This window comes from Ambystoma mexicanum, chromosome 11 (genome assembly GCF_040938575.1).
Source record: "Ambystoma mexicanum isolate Mex_15411 chromosome 11, UKY_AmexF1_1, whole genome shotgun sequence".
Lineage (NCBI taxonomy): Eukaryota > Metazoa > Chordata > Amphibia > Caudata > Ambystomatidae > Ambystoma > Ambystoma mexicanum.
The window spans coordinates 1272817158-1272835821 of record NC_090934.1 but is presented as its reverse complement, the minus strand read 5'-3'; the positions used below and the strand labels follow the sequence as shown (position 1 = coordinate 1272835821).

The 18664-nt window shown below is 44.5% G+C and overlaps 1 protein-coding gene across 1 annotated transcript in view; it reads left to right on the top strand.

Moving 5' to 3' along the window:
- Positions 1 to 18664, top strand: part of TSPAN3 (tetraspanin 3) — a 102485-nt gene that overhangs the window by 31157 nt on the left and 52664 nt on the right. Inside the window, exons 3-5 of the mRNA XM_069624740.1 lie at positions 12752 to 12826; positions 15681 to 15782; positions 16480 to 16632. Coding sequence (XP_069480841.1) covers positions 12752 to 12826; positions 15681 to 15782; positions 16480 to 16632 — 330 coding nt within the window. The remainder of the gene's footprint in view (positions 1 to 12751; positions 12827 to 15680; positions 15783 to 16479; positions 16633 to 18664) is intronic.

The following is an 18664-nucleotide window of genomic DNA, read 5'->3' as shown; positions in this document are numbered from 1 at the left end:
CGTGCTCTGGACTCTCCTCAAGACAAACCTCCAATTCTGACTCTTTCAATATAACTTTCCTCCACTGTCTCTTTCCTAATACATTCTCTTCTAAATATTCTGCCTCTCCCTGGTTTCGAATGCTCTTGTGTGCTTTAATACCGTGTGCACTTATTCGCTTTGTGCGCTCTATTGCGCTGGCCCACATTCTCCTTTCTCCACAATGCTGCTTCACCTTACTATGCTGCACAACCTCTTCCTTCCTAGTCTCTGCCATTAAACTCGCTGGATCCAGGGTCTCCAGCTCTCCCAAGGCTTGATACGGTCTGCCGGCTGAGCTAATGTTTGCACATGTGTAGCATAGACTGCCCATGTTTGCGTCGTATGCTTGGTTTCACAAAAGTGAGTGGGGCAGTGCCTGAGGTTCGATCTGCTGGTGCCATTTTGGATTCTGTGATTGTTGGGCCTACTGGTGAGGATGCAGGGGCAGCTTTTCTCCTGAGATGAGGCGCTCCAGAAGTTTGTTTTAACTACTCTGTACAGGGTGCAAAGTGTGCACATTCCACTATCCATTGGATAGTAATATTTGACTATTGGCGAGTAAGAAATTGTGTGCTAATTGATTTGACTTGCAAGTATCTTGCAACTTGAATGTTCGCTTCCTGTCTGTGTGTTCAGCAGATCAAAGTAAATGCTGTACAATCCTTCTGGTTCGGGGGTTCAATTCTTTTCCCATTTTGACACTGCTGCTTTGGGGAAGCCGTGAGTTTCCCTTTCTCAGGCTTTCTTTTAGTACAGTGAGTAAGGGAAGTGTTCACAGGGTGTTGGGTCCCTGTAGAAATTCAAATTGTGAATACAATATGGTAACAAACAAGGAATCTGATCAATTGTGGTCCAGCATTGGTGGAATAAAACGGTCTATTACGGAAAGCTCAAAGCAGTTTGTCTCGCGCGAATGACTTCGTCACCCTGAGACATTCATGTGTACATGTGTGCATGGTTGGGGTGATGGGGAGAGAGAACGCTTGCTATAGGGAGCTAGTTTAGTCCTTGTCCAGTGGTTCTGCCCTCGGCCAAGGGGTGTATGAATGGCCATGTTTCGGATTGACGCCAGGTCCTTCAGCGTGGTGACAGTTGCTAGATTTTGCTTTCAATAACATTGTTGGAAGGCCTGACTAGAGTAAGCTACTTGGATGCTAAAGCTGTAGGCAGTTGCCTGTGTGCCTCTGGCTGTGTCTGTGAGACGAAGAAAGTTATGGTGGGTTTAACAAGTTGTGAAAAAACCCTTTCACAAGTAGGAAAGTGCGTTTGAGCCAAGTCACACACTCCACAATGCCAGCTAGGTTTGCATTTGGGCTAATTTGCATACCCACAATGCCTTGCTGTTGTGGCTCCGAACTGGAGAACTTCCAGCGATGGCTACTAGGTGGCAGGGATCGAAACGTTAAGGTTGGATAAGCGGGAGCTAAAAGCAACTCCTGCGTATCTGGCGTTAACCAGTTACCAGGAACTACCATTGAGGAATCGGAAGCTAGAGTACATAGCGCTCTGCAAATTCGACTTTACATAAAATGCAATCATTACATTTTGCTTCTTTTTATGACCCCCTTATACTTTAAATGTGATGTGTCCTAATGCTCATTTATAGATAGTCCCATAGGTGTTTGTTTGGCATCAGTTGGCCTGGGGAGCCAAAAGTAGCTGATGTCATGTTAACCAGGTTTTTTAAGGCTACAAGTAGGAGCTAAATGGCTCTCAGCTCCCCTTAATTTGGAACCCTGAGGTGGCGTTGTGTAATGTGACTTGGCTCAAATTGACCTTCCTACTTGTATATATTCTGGATGCTTTTTGCTGAAACCCATGTACAAAGATTTTCCTTGACGTGAGTTAGACACAACTATACAGGATCTATCATAGTTTGGGACCAGTGCAAACAATCTCGAACTGCTCCAATCAGCTGTTGAACATGGATTAAGCTTGAAGAGCATTTAATTAAAAACTGAGTGACGTTTTCAAGATCATCTCTAAGTTATATTGGAAAAGTGATCTAACATTAATCCGGCTAAGTAGAGGATTCAATATTATTTTTCTGCTGTTTATTACCAGTGGGAGCTCCCTAATAAAATGGTTGGAAACCCAAACTGTGTGTACTTTATACATTTTATAAATAAAATGCTCCCATTTCTTCAGATGGGCTTACTTATTGTGCTAGTCTGGGGTGGGAAACATTTGAAATTAGTTTGTATTATATAATGTAATATTGTACTGAGGGGTGCATTCAAAGGCCCCAAACTGAAGGTATGCACTGCAAGTGAAAAGTTAAGGTCCCCTTCACACGAAAGGCAGGACTTTTCAACACTGACCCCTCCCACCCCCAAAAAATGTCTTGACATGATTTGCAGTTTAAATGTGAAAAATGTACCCAGCTCACATTTGAAAAGAAAAGCCCACTTTGTTTCTGTGAAAAAAGTTGTCTGCCCATGGCAAACCCTTTTGGCTTGTGGGTGGGCAACCTTCACAAAGAAATCCCCACTGCAGGTCTGAATGTTACATGCCCCATCTAATTACAACTGCAATAAAGTGTGTACTGCTGAAGGTGTGGAAAACTCAGTGTTCCCCAGACCTGCTGGCTGTGAAGGCAGTGATTGCAGGACAGTTCCTCTTGGCTGGAGAATGACCAACAGATGTGAAAGTGGGGGCTACAACTCCAAAGAGCAAACAACCAATTTCAAAGAGACTCTGGTCACAGGCTGGCCCAGGGAGACAGATTGCTGGATGAAGCAGATCTCCCATTTGCTGGACATACATATTTACATTTAATTCTAAAGGACTATTATAATGTAGGCCTTTTTCCCAGCAACCATAAAGTGGATTTTGTTCATTTATATATCAGTCTGTAGGTCATTTCCAGGTGTTTTTTGGAGATATGCACCTTAGAGTTGCGGAACTGTAATGGCCAGTTAAATGAGGTTTCAGGATGATCTGAAAATGTCCCTAATGTAAGAGTTGCCGAACTGGCAAAGGTTAAAATTAGGAATATGGATAGGAAATTACATGTTCATGACGCTTAGCTTTCTGTGAAAACGGCAGATTATGTTGTTTTATTTCCCATGATCAACTGAATAGGAAAATGTATGTATTGTGGCAGTTGGTAGTAAAACTATGAAGTTTTTCTACACTAGTTTTTGCCAAAAATTTGACATGAGAGCAAATGGGGCTTGTACATTAAGCTGCCATGTCGGCTCCAGACTCTTAAACCACTCCATAGAGATGGGTTGGAGTGGGAAGGAGAGAGAAGGGTAACTGTCTAATCCTATTGTGTGACCTCTTGCAGGGTGCTCCCCCAGGTTTGTAAAATTGGTGGTGTCATCTCTGCTATATAAGGGGGACTGCACTACGAGGAAGGGACAGACCTTCTGAAATTTACCATCAAAAGAGTTCTGCTGCAACTTACCATCTGACGGCTGAAGGGAAACGCCAGAGGAGAGTGCATCTAGGTGGAGCGGTCTATTGCTAGGAAGGCCTAAAAGCTGACGGTCCAATGGTGGAGAGGGGGAGGCCATCCTTGAGAGTGGAGTGACCAGACCCTTGCCCCATCTTTCTAGAGTCCTGACGTGCAGCTGGCTGTGCGGAACGTTAAACAGTTTTCAATGCAAGTAGACTTGAGCCCTGGGAAACCAAAAGCTGGGGGAATCTGCTGACCTTAAATCCTTTCCCTTTTATAATGGGTGGGGTTGTGGGCGCGGCAAGACTGTAGATCCCTAGCCTATTTAACTAAAAAGATATTTATTTTTATCAAGCACATGGATTACAATTCTTTTTGATATAACTCCCAGCCGTGAGAAAAAGAAGGAAGAAAAACAATAGTCAAGAATTCCAGTGAAGAAGAAAGAAAATCAGGAAAAACAGAAGAGAACGATTCAATTCTCTAATTATGTCTTGCGTCCTGGGTTTTCACCCAGGACCCTTTTTCCTGATTCCATCCTCATTATTGGATATGGGGAATACTCGCCTGCCTGGATTAACTAGCTCCAAACCACAAGAGGCAGATTGAAACAGTTTAAAGCATGCTCATTATCTCTTGTGGTTAGCAGCCTCGAGCGCCACAAATGCCTCCTTCAGGAAGGCAAGTTGAGCCAATGTCAATGAAATCGGAGTTCCTTTTGTCAGTTGAGCATACCAATCGTCCGCTGACAGAGGCTACTTCATTAAAGAATTTTCCCATTAGTTGTGAACGGAGAGATCTTAAGGCAGGGCAAATTAATGTCACGTGGAACATTGATTCAAGATGGTGTTTACACAGGAAAGGTCTCGCTTGTTCTTATCCTTCCGTACTTCCACTTGTTTTGTGGGGAGCAGGTTAAGGCGAAAGCGCAGAAACTGCACCCGTAGATGGCTACTGGCGAATGTCTCTGTAGATAGGGACAGTTCTCTCGCTCTCTGATATGAAAGGTTTTGACATAGATTTGAAACTTGCTTCTGGCTTCCAATATTTCTATCCAGTTTAGTTCATATAATTTCCGCCTGACCAGCAGGGGGTTAGCGACAAGTGTCTCTTCAGACTGATGCACACTATCCATGATTACTGTACAAACCTTTCCATTCCCTCAGTGTTGGCTCGCTGTTGGTAAGCAAGGCTTTCTTTAGGGCACCAAAACCTCCCTCACTCGGCCCCATGATACATTTACGGTAAAGGGACAATGATTTCCAGACTGTCAAAGCGTACATGGATGTAAGGCCCAGTTCTATTCTGATGGCTTGAATCGGCATACAGTTTGGTAATGCTGAAACCCTCCTCCAGAATAAACGTATGTTGAGAGTGGGATGACCTTTAGCCTATAAATTAAATGACCGAAAGGAAGGTAAATTTGCTTCAAGGTTCTTCGCCTTGATACGCAGTGTGACCGCTCTGAGTCGTTAATGCTATCGCTCAGACACATACCCAAGTATACCCATACCCATAGCCGGTAAGATAGCTCAGCCGGTTGTGCGCTCGCTGCTGCGTCTGAGCGTGAGCTGCAGGTGCGAATCCCGGCAAGGCCAACTCAGACTTTCATCCTTACGAGGTCGATAAATGAGTACCAATTTTGGTTGGGTGATGATGTATGTAAATATGTGCCCTGTAAAAGCGCTTTCGATAAAGGCGCTATATAAATAACACCTCATTATGTTGGGCAGGTTACCTCCAGTATCTTCTCCCCTTTTAGGTGCCAAGCATTTGGTTTTGAACTTGCGCCATGTTTGCACCCGAGTAAGGATTTTTGATTTTCTTTCACATTGATCTTGAGGGCATTTAATTCTACATAGAAAGCCAATGTGTCCATCTCGTTGGAGGCCCTTCTGGGTCTGGTCCAGTAGAATCAAGTATTCTGCGTATAACCGCCTGCTTAAAGGTACGCCAACCAAACGTGGTGGAAAGCACCGGATGTCTTCAAATGCTTTTCCTACGTCGTATACATTGAAAATCTCAGTGGCCAATCGACAGCCTTGTTAGATTCCCCTGGCCATTTAGATGGGTTCAGGCCAATTTCCCCCATTATCCAGCCTTACTCTGCGGGTAGTGTCTGATTGGAGGGACCTGGGTCTTGAGGGCAGTTCCAGGCCTTCATTTATTTTTTTGACCAGGATCTAGCTATCTTGTCGAATGCCGGAGCCAAGTCAATAGAGGCCATGTATATTAGTTCTTGCTCTTGATCCTAGGTTTTAAGACGTTTATAATAAAGAGGTTCAGAGCAGTTCCCGTCCCTTTTACAAAGCCCACCTGCAATTGATCATAATGTTTTAGTGCAATTGGAACAGTTGGTGAGCTCTTTCCAAGTAAGTGCTGCAAAGATCTTCCCGATAAAGTCCAGAAGGGCGATGGGCCTATAGTTGATCGGGTCGGTCCTGTCGCCCTTCTTAAAGATCGGCACTTCTATAGATATTGTCCAGGAGGAAGGGATTTGTTTTGCTATTTTTTAAAAATTTTTTATTAAATCAAACAGTTCCTCCATGAACTAAGCCCATTTTTCCGGTTACCTTTTCAGGTCTGACCGTCCGTGCATGGTGCCATTGAGTGAGTTAAGTTCTTAATTATAGAGACGATTTCCTCAAAAGGCATGAGGGATTGGGCATCCTCTACACCCGACTGACTGGGTGAAGCCATGAGTAGCCAGCCATAATGGTCCGCCCAAGCTCCTGCTGATACTGAGGTGCCATGTCATTCAGAACCTTCCACATATGTGCAGTTTTTGGACTCCATAATTTTCTGCATCTTATTGGGACAATTTGTATACTGATTTAGCCAATGCTTGTGGTTCTGTCTAAGTTTTTAAATTTCTGCCACAGACTCGTGCAAGGTGGTCCTTCTCCAGTTTATTACAAGCCTGTTCAGCAGTTTTTTCCTTGTTGCTATCTCTGCATCGAATCTGTGCCGAGTTAGAAAGTCTCTTCTTGGCCCAGCTGTTTTTTTTTTCTTTCCAGTATAGGCACTGAGACGCTCTGGTGATGTAATGTGGAGTTTTCCCTACTTTCTCAATGTAAAGCCTTCGTCCAGACCCTGATGTCCTCGGTTTATTTTTAGTCTTTCTGCCTGCAGCCACTTTGAATCTGAGGAGGATGTAATCCAGTTATTACTGGTCAACTTCAGAATATTAATATAATTATTTCCCATTGGCAGAAAACTATGGGTATTAACAAAGCTCCCTTCCCAGTGTGCCCTGAACTATAGCCTATCATTTAATTGCGTATTCCTTTTTTGTCCTGTCCTTCTTTAAGGAAGAGGGGTGTCTTTGTTCTTAAATCGGCCCAATCTTTTTGTCCAGCTTCCCCAACACAGGCCTTTCAGTGGAGGGGGGGAGGGAGGGGTGGGAGAGTGGTGGCAGGGGGGTCTGAAACCCACAATTCCACAGATAATTCAAATTTTTCTGTTCGACTTCCCAAACACAGACCAAAGTAGGGGTGAGGGTGATAAACAAACTGCTAAATCACCCTGTGTTTATTTTAAACCAAAAGTGTGGATGAATATCATGGCATATGTATTTGTACCAAAATCCTACTGCTTGCCTTTTAAGCCTGCAGGAAAATCAAAATCGTACAAAACTACATTTATAATTTTTGGTTATTGATCAGTTTAATTTAAGTAATTTGTAGAAAGTAAATTATTGTGATTTTGTGTTAACTCTTTTGTGATGTGTTTGTGTTGTGACACGGATAAAGTGGCGTTAGACATTTTCGTGCACATTTCTATTACTTTTAATTAAAAAATATTTCCTGTTTCTTGGCTAATTGTTAGCTAAGGGGGTAGGGGGCGATGCAACGCACATGAGGTGGGGCTGAATAAAAAAAATCAGTTAAACTGTTTGTTGCGTGACACCTTGAGTGAGGAGGGCAAGAACTGACTGTGAGGGTGGCCTCTCAATAAACCGTTGCAGTACTTCATGCCAGCTCCCTCACACTTCTAACTGATGGAATAATTGGTGTTTTTAACCATCAGTGCAATCTTAGAGTAGATGGGGGTTTGCATTGCTAAATTATAATTGCTTTTTTTCACACTGACGTGGGGGGCACGACCTCCACTTTGAGCCAAGAAATATTTTTGTAGAAGAAACATTTAAGGTGTATTATATATTTGTAGTAACTAATTTGACTGCAGTTTTCTGGTTTTATATCCATCATTTAAATTGAAGTCATGCAATCTGTGACTAAAAATACAGATTGCATAACGTACTTGGTGGCAACTTTTCAATCTCCGGAGCTCGGTAAGTGCATGCTGGTAATTTAGTGCCATTTTGTTGTTGTTGCGGACCTTGGGATGGGAGAAGGCCCCTTGCTTGCTTTTCCCTCCCCGCACCCACTTCCTGACTCCTGTGCCCTCCACCCTCCCATTTGCTCCCCTACTGGTCTTAACTGGCCCACCCAGGGCAGCCCTCTGCCCGGCAGCCTCCTTCGGCTAAGGGCCCCTAAGCAAAAGGGGGCTCCAACATAGGTGGTTCCAAGAAGTGTCCGCAGGTGTCCGCAGGGAAAGCAAAGGAAGCCAGCAGCGAACACACCAACAAAACTGTGCGTAGCATGGGTGGGGTATAGAGAAATTACTCTACTCCAGAAAGCCCTTGCCACTCTACCATACCATTAACATTAAGTGTGTCCTAATGGCACCACTGTAGAAGGTATTCCAACATCATTGAATGTGCCCTAATAGCGTCACTGTGTTAGAGTTGACTTTTGAAGGTATTCCCAACATCACTGTGTGTGCCTGGTCACATACACTTTACTGATTACCACAATATCACACTACTATGCTTACTCTCTCCTATACACCACCATTCAACTAGAACACAGCAGTACTATGACCCATTTGGTAAAGCTGTTCTCATACTAACACGACTCATCAAATTACCCACCATCCTAATAAAACACTGCTAGCTAGCACATACCGGCTAGCTTAAGCGTCTCCTCAGGCCTAACGCAGCCAGAACTCAGTCTGGATGTCCACCCCCCAGACTGGACACATTCAACTGATCTCCTCAGCACTACACTTACCGCTAAGAAGCAGCTACCATGCAACAACCACACCAGCTGCACACATCTGGTGCGCACGCGCACTTTACGACTCTCTCTCACAACTGACTTGAACTGCGGTTCCCGAGGGCGTTCAACCTACCAGCGCCTTGAGATCATACCAATGGTACATAAGGCGCTATACAAATGCAAAATAACATATTAACATATTGAGTGATCCTTTTTTTTCAGATTTGCAAATGTACAGGTTTCATAATACAAGGCTTAGTAGATGTTGCAAATTGGTCCTCATTTGTAAAATTTCACAGGGAAAGTGAAGGGAGAAGTGCCCCACCAATCTAGGAATGCATTTGACATGTACACATTTTTTCAGATTATAGGCAAATATGGGTCTATCAACTAGTGCAGTAACATTTTAAGGTAGGTTTACTGTACTGTCCTCATGGTACATTACATAAACGTTGACTCCTCTTACTCTGAAAATGTTCCCTGCTGCTAAGGGGGGATCTTATGTGGCACAGAGTGCTGCATACTGTTGAGTCAGCAACATTGTTTATTTTAGAGCTGACGTTGACTAAGTTTTACAATGGCTAATGTTGGCCTGCGTCACATCCAGAGAGGGTTGTGAATATTACCTAGAGTTCCCACCTAGAGAGGACTGTGATTACTAGCCTATGTCACACTAAGAGAACTGTGAATATTAGCCTGCGTCGCATCCAAAGAGGATTGTGAATATTACCTTGAGTCACACCGAGAGAGGACCCACAAAATGAGTGTGCGTCTCTTCAGACATGCTGATAACAACCCTACTAAATCCTCACCCCTCTGCATACACGTCTCATACTCTAAACGCAACCATACCTCTAAAACTACAGCAAACTGCACGCACTTCACCGCAACAAACCACCACACCATACATGGCCTTCCACGACCGTACACGATGGATACCGACCTGATACCACACCAAAAAGCTTAGTGAACGGTGTTAACCGAAATGAAGCTGCCAACAGCACATCACAGCTCCCTTGCGCTTTCTCCAAATGTTATCCTCCTAATGCACCCCAACAACCCTCTTCTTCTCCCCCGCCCCACTCTCTCCACCCCTTCTTTTTTCAGATCCACCAGGGGACCACTCCGGTGGTGATGGTGCACGGTATAAATATCCTTTAACATTATTCCACCTTTGGTGCGCCAGGGATGCCCCCTTCTGTGTAAAGAGCGATGTTAAGATGGTATATAGTGATTCTCAGAGCCCCTCCCCATGACACGATTATCTTGTGTGATGCCTAAAGAAAACTCTTTGCCACCCTCCTAGGAACCCCTCACCACCGACACAGATGAGGCCTTTGTGGATGGACCTCCGGTTTTTAGAGGCTACAATTGTATGATCATGAAAGTAGCACTTTTGAAGATCGTGTGGAAAACTTGATATCACCCATTTAGGATCCATACTGTCTTGGGTCCCTAATCCCTCAGTTTGCACCCCCATTCATAGCTCTGACCCCTTTAGAAGAGCCCAGCCTATTGTACCAAATTTACAAGGGAAACTATGAAAGAACGGGGTCTCTACACAGGAGAGCTGCTTTCAGCAACCTAAGGGCTGAAGTTGTTCTGTCTGGCAAACTCTCCCTGCATGTGTCCAGCCCTCTCCACTTCCTCAGAGTTCACAAACCTAATCTTGTGGTTTCCGAGCCACACTGCAGGTACATCACTTCCCCCATGACTACAAAACTGCAGACCCGGGGTCTGTCATCCCTTTGCTTTCATTAATGTGGGAATAATGTATTTAGAAGCTCTGTGAGCCCCTTGGGGAAGGAGTACAAAAATGAGGGCAGAAAAAAAAAATCGGAACAGTGAGGAATGAACCTGGCATTCGCTACTAATCACAGACGAGAGCTATAGGGAGTGTCAGAGATGAGGCTACTGACTTGGATGCAAGGAGATGGCTCAATACAGGGGGAGTGGCGAGGAGAGAATCCAAAGCGCCTCGTGGGGCCTATACCTCAGACACTGTTCAAGTCCAGATAGAAAGAGGCCAGAAGACTGGTGATCGAAGGCCAGGGGCAAGAAACGCTTGTGAAAAGAAAGTTAAGTTCCACACAGATTTTGTGTGTTCTAAATTGGAAATGCTTGGTTGCCCGTTTGCTTGTGTCCCACGCCACACCTTGCACTTTACTTCCCTTGCTGTATGCCTTTAAGAATCTATTTTGACGACCAGCATGATAACCAGGGTGATGAACATTTTTTAAAAAGCCATATAGCACAGTCTTTTTTGATACTAAATTCTTGATCGGAGTGTGCAAGGGTATCCTCATAAACCCAGGTGGGTGGCTCGCATCCAAGTGTTAGAATATCGGAGATTGACCTGCATGATGATGATGATGATGATGATGATGATGATGATGATGTGAGGGGGGTGTTAAGGGAGTTCTATGCATTATCCCAGATAATTGGGGAATCCTGGAATTGGTCAGTATTCTCCTAGTTGGATCCATGAATAGCTTGAGTTAACTCCTCGTGACCCCAGTAAAAGTATTTTGTTTCTAGTATAACTTGCCAAAGCCCCATGAGTTAGCCTAAATCTTTCTGTTCTAATATCTATTTCACACCCTTCTGCCAATCTGCACCAAATTTTGCATAGTTACCTGTAGGGCCCTCCGGACCTTGCTTGCTACGTGACATTTGGACACCCCAACCTTTTCTCTGGATTTAAACCTCTTCCCACATGAGATGGTTGCCTGAAATCATCTAAACATCAATTTGGTCGTAGGAGGACTGGACAAAGCTCAGTTTAAGCGTCTCAACGCGGGGAACACCACTCGGGCATAAACCAAGTTTCAATGCCCTAGGACGCACCATTTCTGAGACGTTTGCGCTGCACCGTGCCAGAGTGAGGCGAATGGTGGGGAGAGGGCACTGAAGGTCACAGTATGCTGCAACACGCCAACTCTCCCCTCCACGTCTGCTGTGGGGTATGTCGGCCAACCACACGCACCCATTCTCATTGCAGTTTACTTCTGAGTGCAAAGCACTCCATGCGATAAGCGACTTGGAACAGAGACCTGCAGCATCATTGATTTTCAACAATTGAGTGTTCTCGCGTCTATCTACAGAACCCCTGTGGAGTACGGGTACTTTTGGCTAGTTAATAATAAAGGTGTGGAACATCACTGACAACTCCTGTGTTACTATTGTCACACACCATGAGTGTGAGCAAATTTGTAAGCAAATATGTGCAGCGTATTTGTTGATGGAAGATGTGACTTGGACACCTAGTTCAGTGCATTAAGCTCTCCAGACTGTCATCCGTGTCAATCATGTAGGTCACAAGTTTGAATTCCACAAGGGTCAGCTTGGCCTTTTATTCTTCACAGGTTGATACATTTTGCATTTGTTTTTCTTCATGGAGTACATGGTTCACCTATCGTTCATATACAGTGAGCAACACTATGACAACCGTTTTAATGGCCTCTGGTGTCCATTATGTGCAAGTCATCCACACATGCCTCGTGTGTTGGATGAAGTTCTTACAGTGGCCACCCACATGCTAGCACTCTGCATTGAGGTTTTTAGTTTTGTGATTGTGTAGCCACTTCTAGATAAGAGATGGTTCCAACCCTGAGAAGGCAGGGTTTGACATTTCTGTAGTGTGATTTGGCTCCTGCTTCTATCCTAGGAGAGCCTGTATAGCTTTAAAAGCAAGTTACCAGGAGCCACGTTTGCCTTTGCATGCCAACGTGTACCTTGAATACTGACGCAAAATGCAAATAAGAATTCGGGCACATTAAATAAAATGGTTCATACATAATCAGCAAAACATAGTTGCATGAGGAAGTTGGCTTTGCAGTGTACCCGCTTTTGGTTCCCCAGCGCTATCCCTTAGGTGATGCCTGACAACCAAGAGCTAGTTTTAGCTACTGCTCATCGAATTTCGAACCCTGAAGGGTGAATTCTATTAGACATTTGAGTCGTAATGTCTTATTTACAGCTGTATCAAACTGCAATCCCTGGTAGAAAAGAGCATTTGTTAATGGATAGGTGTTCTAATTATTTATTTTTTGTGGTGGTGTAAAATAGTAGGACATGTGGTCACTTCTTAACTAAACTTGCATGATACATGTGATAATTGAAGTTTGCAGACTAAAATACATCAATGGGTGAAAAACTGTAAATATATTGCCTGATTTCATACTTCGGGAAGGTCATGAAGAATGAAAACCTAGTTTGCTTGTTTAATATATTGAATCACTTATTTGCAATTCTTTTCTTGCAGTTTGTCTTCATCTTACTCTTGGTTTTCGTCACAGAAGTTGTGGTGGTGGTTCTTGGTTACATCTACAGAGCAAAGGTAGAGTATCTGAACTTCATTGTTCAACAATTTTATTTTCTTTAAAAAATAACTTTTTATTTTTAACAAGGTGTTTTAGCGCTTCATGTAGCCATGTTCACTTTCTATTTGAAAACTGCTTAAATGTATAATCCTGTTATCAACTGCGATTTCATTTATAGTTGGTATTTTTCCATTGTCGGTGTGAGGCAGAATTGCGTGTTTGGGGTTCTCTTGTCCCATTTAATGGCCCCCCGCCCCCCTGAACGTATTGCTTTTTTCCTTGCTGTTTTTTTTTTTTTTTTACTTTTGTATTTATATTGGGAAGCAGGGTACTTCTACTGACCACCTGCCTGTCACTGCAAACCTTTTTCTTATGCTTTCATTTTGTATCCCCTATAGGTTCTAGGACAGATCTTTTAAACATTGCAGTTTTAGTCCCAGTGTGACTAGCGCCCTACACTAGTATGGTGGAGTAAGCTGGTGGCAAATTTAATTTGGGTTTGGTTTCACCAGGGGCACAGTCATTTTGTACTGCATTAGTAGCCCAACCTGCACACACCTTGACATTCAGCATTGTTCTAAAGACATTTGAAAACTCACACTCTTACTATTGCGGACTCCCACAGTAGAGAATAGCTTGCTTCAAAGACCCAGAGATAACCATGTTGCCAGTTCAGCATTTCCATACAGGGCTACAAAAGCCTGATGTCTGTCATGAGTGTTTCGAGAGAGTAGTTCTGCCTAGAGAAGGTGCTGGAGTTTGAGAGAATTTGGCAACAATTAAAGAGGCATGCACAGAGGAGGTTCGTGAATAGTACTGGACTCTGGATGAGGCCAGGCATATGTGAAGATTGAGCGGGGCAGCGATGGGGAGAACGGAGATACAAACCCATGGGAGCTGTGAGGGGCCAAGTATCTGGGGGTGGAGAAGGGTCCAGAGGCCAGGCCAGGAAGAGCTGCATCTGGCTAAAGACCTGCAAGGCTGAAGGATAGAACCACGGGGCTGTGTGATGCTACACGGGAGGGACTCCTTCTGGCTAAAGACCCAAGGTGGGTAGAGAATATCAGGAGATGGATGTTGGTGAAGATATTAAGGGCTTATGCGCAAGCTATTGGGATGTTGGAGAAGAACCGATGATGCAAAGGAGGTTAATCGAGCCGACTCGGAAATGGTCAAAACTCAGTAGGAGGAAGTTGGACAAATATTACTTTGCGATAGGTTGAAAGTGGAGATTTTTAAATGATGGCAATGAGTTTGGAGCAGAGAATGGAGATTAGCAAGGGAGACTGAGGTGGTTGGAGGACATGAAGACGAAAGCAATGGTAGAGTAGTGGATAGTAAAGTCAAGATTATTGAGGACATCAGGAGGTGGTAAAGTAACCGCGGAACCAGAAGGATGGACCAAAAAGGTTTGTGTTGGCCATGGAAACAAGATTAACGTGGGAGGAACAATGTGCATAGCAAAAGTAGCATACATGAGGTACAGAGAGGCAGAGGGGCTAAGACTGGAATGGAGACAAGGACCCTGAGAGGAAGGGCTAGGCGGGTCTGAAAGACTCTGCCTCTAGGCAGGCAGATGAGAAATCCAGGCTGACGACGGGGGACCAGTGCCTCTAAGAAGTGGAAATAACAGAGGGAGAGTTGGTTGCTTTTCTGGTGCAGACGCTCTAGCTTTACTTTTTTGTTTTTTTTTTAAAAAAAATTCTCTTAAGGGGGCCAAATGAAACTGGTACGGGGTGATGGACTGACCTGGTAATTTTAAGAAGGGTGTGGGGAAACGCTAAAACTTAAGACTAACGCAGAGAGACTGCAATGGCAGGGTTCAGGAGCCTCTGGAAACTATCCAGGTGATTAAGGCTACCTGGTCCTGGGCTTATCCGAAGGTACGTTTTGTACGGTGTCCCTGAGAGACCATTTCCTCCATTAGTTACCAGAACGCTGTCCAGACCCTGGAGAGCGCATTTATCCCGATTCTTTTATTTGAAGTATTGTTTGGGTCGTCTTTAGTATTCTCATCTTCAATTAAACTTTGTTTAAAAGAGCAGTCTTGTCCGGCTTGTCAGCGACTGCCGTTATGTTGCATGGCCAATGTAAGGGCTTGTGGATCGCTTGCTCCTGCTGCCAATCCAATTCATTCTTTCTGTGCTGATGCAGCTGTGATCCTTAGCTACTGGACCATGATGCCATTCTGTGCCAAGTAGTTGAGAATAGTAAGTTGTAGTACAGAATAGCCAACATTCAGATCTTTTCTGGACTTCCGTGACCACAGAGACTTTAACAACGCTAGCAAGAAGCTGAGTGGCAAGGAGCACACTGTATAACCGTCTATCTGCCCACGCTAAGAGCAGTGATATGAGAACACCCCCATGTCTTCTGGCTGCTAGGGGTGGTCGTATTCGTGATCTTGCATGTAGATCCTGGTGGAGGGGATGTGACCCAGCAGTTTGAGTTAGGACTGCTAGTTTTAGGTGCAAGACCAAGCCTTGCTTGCCTATCCGTATTCCCTGAATGCTTGGTATGTCGAAATGCTAGCCAGAGTGCGAGTATTCTGTGAGTAGTATTGAAAGCAATTCATGCAACAGTATGAATAATAGCCTTGTTTATCAAATGTTGCTAGCGAAATCATTACAGAAGAACTCCTTGTCGCTGGAAGTTGGGTGCATTTTTGTAAATCAGTATTTTACCACAATGAGTTGTCATTTTCCCCTTTTTGGGGGTGGTAGTCATGTTGTGATATGCTTTGAGGGCAGTTCTTGTGAAGCTAAAGGAAGCTGTGCTTAATGGGTGCCCTAAAAACGAATGGGACTTTTGTATGTGTTGTGAAGACCAGTTGAAGGACGATAACTTGATATTGGCATTTTCTTTTTGTAGGTGGAAAGTGAAGTGGATAAGAGCATTGCAAATGTGTACAATGAATACAATGGTACCTACCCTGATGCAGCCAGCCGTGCTATCGATTATGTACAAAGACAGGTAAGACAGATTGGTAATGCTCAGGTTGTAATCTGTCATTCCAAATACTTCTCGCTGCTTCACTGCCACGTTTACTCAAGCAGCTTGTATCCCCTCTAAAATAATAGTTCAGGGCAACGGGCATTTAAATGCTTTCCTCACTTCTCGGTTTAAGATGGTGGCAGTCATTTTGGAAAATCCTTTTCTCGTAGCATTTTGTTGTAGTTATGTAAAATATGATCGTTGCAATGTTTCTGCATTGCTGCGGTCTGTTCTAGTTTGATCGGTGGGGGGTGGAGGGGTCGGTGGGGGGGGGAGGTGGTGGTGGTGGTGGTGGTGGTGTCAGTGGGCTTGGTTCTGTCCTGTGTAGATGCCTATGTTTCTGCAGGACTATTGAAACGCTTGTGCCTTTTTGCATTTTCTGCCCGCAGTTTATTGGGCTGTGTTTTACTTTACTAAATTCATGTTGCTACCAAAAGGGCTATTGCAAGCAATGCTCTTGTCATATAAAACCTGACATTCAACTGCTATTTGGCTTTTGTGATATGTTCTTTTACAGAATATTTGAAATAGGGCGGTCATTGCAGGGCCCCAGTTGCTCTTGCTCTTCACAGCAATGTTCTGACTGGCATAAGATAATAAAGTAAATACAAATGCATTTCTCTACTGGAAAAGGCTAACTGCAGATTATTTTGTTTTCTCTCTTCCCCTCGCCCAGTTGCACTGTTGTGGAATTCATAACTACTCAGACTGGGTGAAAACACGTTGGTATGTGGAAGCAAAAAACAACAGTGTGCCCCTCAGCTGCTGTAGGGCCAGTATCAGCAACTGCACGGGCAGCATGAACCGCCCATCAGACCTGTACTCTGAGGTAAGGACCCTTTAAAGTAAGCCTGTTCTGCACCCCATAAGCACAATTCCTTACAAGTTAAAGGATGCACGTGCCCCCCTCGCTGAATACACTTGTAAAGGATCTTTTAATTTGTGGAGTTGTATTTTTCACGCCTGCATTTCAGTATCCTTTACTTTGTTGTGTGAGGACAGTAGTACATATCAGTAGAACTTAATGCAACCGTCTTTCGTCCTGGAGCAATTGAAGTTCTGAGAATTACCTGAGAGCTCCATTTTGGGCAGGGTATGCCGAGCTCCATTTTGGGCAGGGTATGCCGAGCTCCATTTTGGGCAGGGTATGCCGAGCTCCATTTTGGGCAGGGTATGCCGAGCTCCATCTTGGGCAGGTTATGCATTGCTCATAAGTCCATAGATCACTGATGTCACTGCCTTGTGTTCCTCTGCTGTTGGCGTTGCGCCTTTTCATGTGGAGTAAACGCAGATCATTGGGAGCATCCATCCAAATGATGTGTTGGAAGAGGACCGAGCAGTCTTCTATTAGAAGTGTTACTCTAAATGCACCGTTTTGACTGCATTACATTTGTTTTTGTAGCGGTCTCTCAAGCAGGTTTGTGTTTGCTATAATTGAATTGCTGGTGGCTGTTGTGTGCATTGGGTGTGGAAAGGAATGGCCTCTCCATATGGCTTTAAGTTAAATGTTTTCAAACGAAAAGCACTTAATTTTGGCACCTGAGCAAGTCCTCCTCAAAGTTTCAACAAAACCCTGTCTGAATTTTACGTCCATTCCTTTTAAAGCAAATGTTTTTTTTTCCCCCCAGTGCTGATCAGTTTGCCACTTGCGTAACCTAGCCGTTCAAAAAGGACTTCTATTACATCAAGACTGCTTTTACATTGTGTAATTCGGGGGCGGATTGTGCCTTTAAGCCCTATTCAGATACCATACAAGGCGAAGTGTCGCATGACCTTTGACACCACTGTTAACAAAGTGAAGGTCAATAATGACACCGGCTCAGAGCTGCTGCTGTTTATTCGTACTTGAAACGCCTCCCGTGATCAATGTATGCTTCCTTTTATATAGGATTGTAAACCCATGCAAGGCAGGAGGGCGCCTGCAGGTACTGCTGTCATATGCCTAGAGCAACCTCAATTGGTGAAGTGATGCCAGTTAATGGCTCTGCTCCTGGTAGTCTCCATATTTACGTTACAGCGCGCAGTACAAAACCACATAACCTCTTTCTATAGTGTCGTCCATATGTCCAGTCTATCTTCAAATGCCTCCTATGCAAGGTGTAGCCCCCATATGTCGGGCACAGTCTCGCACGTGAAAGAGCTGCCTCAAATAACCCAGGGAATGCCTCGCCAAACCACTCGAGCACCTCAATAGCATGAATGCTTCAGTACACATTTACAAGTTTTGCCCCTCTGCTGTAGTCCCTGACCCCTTGCCTGAGCTGAGTTTAAAGCGGCGCATGTACAGCTCCAGGCTAACCGCTTGCAAATCTAATCTGGCCACCTTCTCCTTGGCCTTCTTGCAGAACACGAGCAGCATTGGGCCGGCATGGTCTGTGCGGAAGAAGAGGTCCACCCCTTACCCCTGCCCTAGTTCTTCAGCCGTCGGGAAGTGACGCGCTTTGTCAACTGCTCCGTTATCTGAAGCAGAGTCTGCATGGGCACAGTTGCATGCACAGCCTTCTAAAGTAAATGGAGCTCGGCATACCCTGCTCAAGTAAACCTCGCTTCCGTAAATTCGCCCCCCACCCGCCTTTCTTTACGTTCTGAATGGTCGATCTCTAGGCATGGCAGCGTTTTTTAATGCGAGGGTGGTAATGTGCAGCTAGCCCATCACCTTTTACGGGCTTGTAAGCATTGTGTGCAAGGCTTGGTACATTTTGCACGGTAATCATGTTAGCCCAAGGCGGGGCAGATTAAACCCTGCATGACTTATCCTTTAATAGCACCTCCAAGCCCGACCAGTTCGGGTACATTCCTTCATTTACCATTGCTCATTGGGTGGCAGGAGAAAGCAAAGGGAAATATGTACCAGATACACT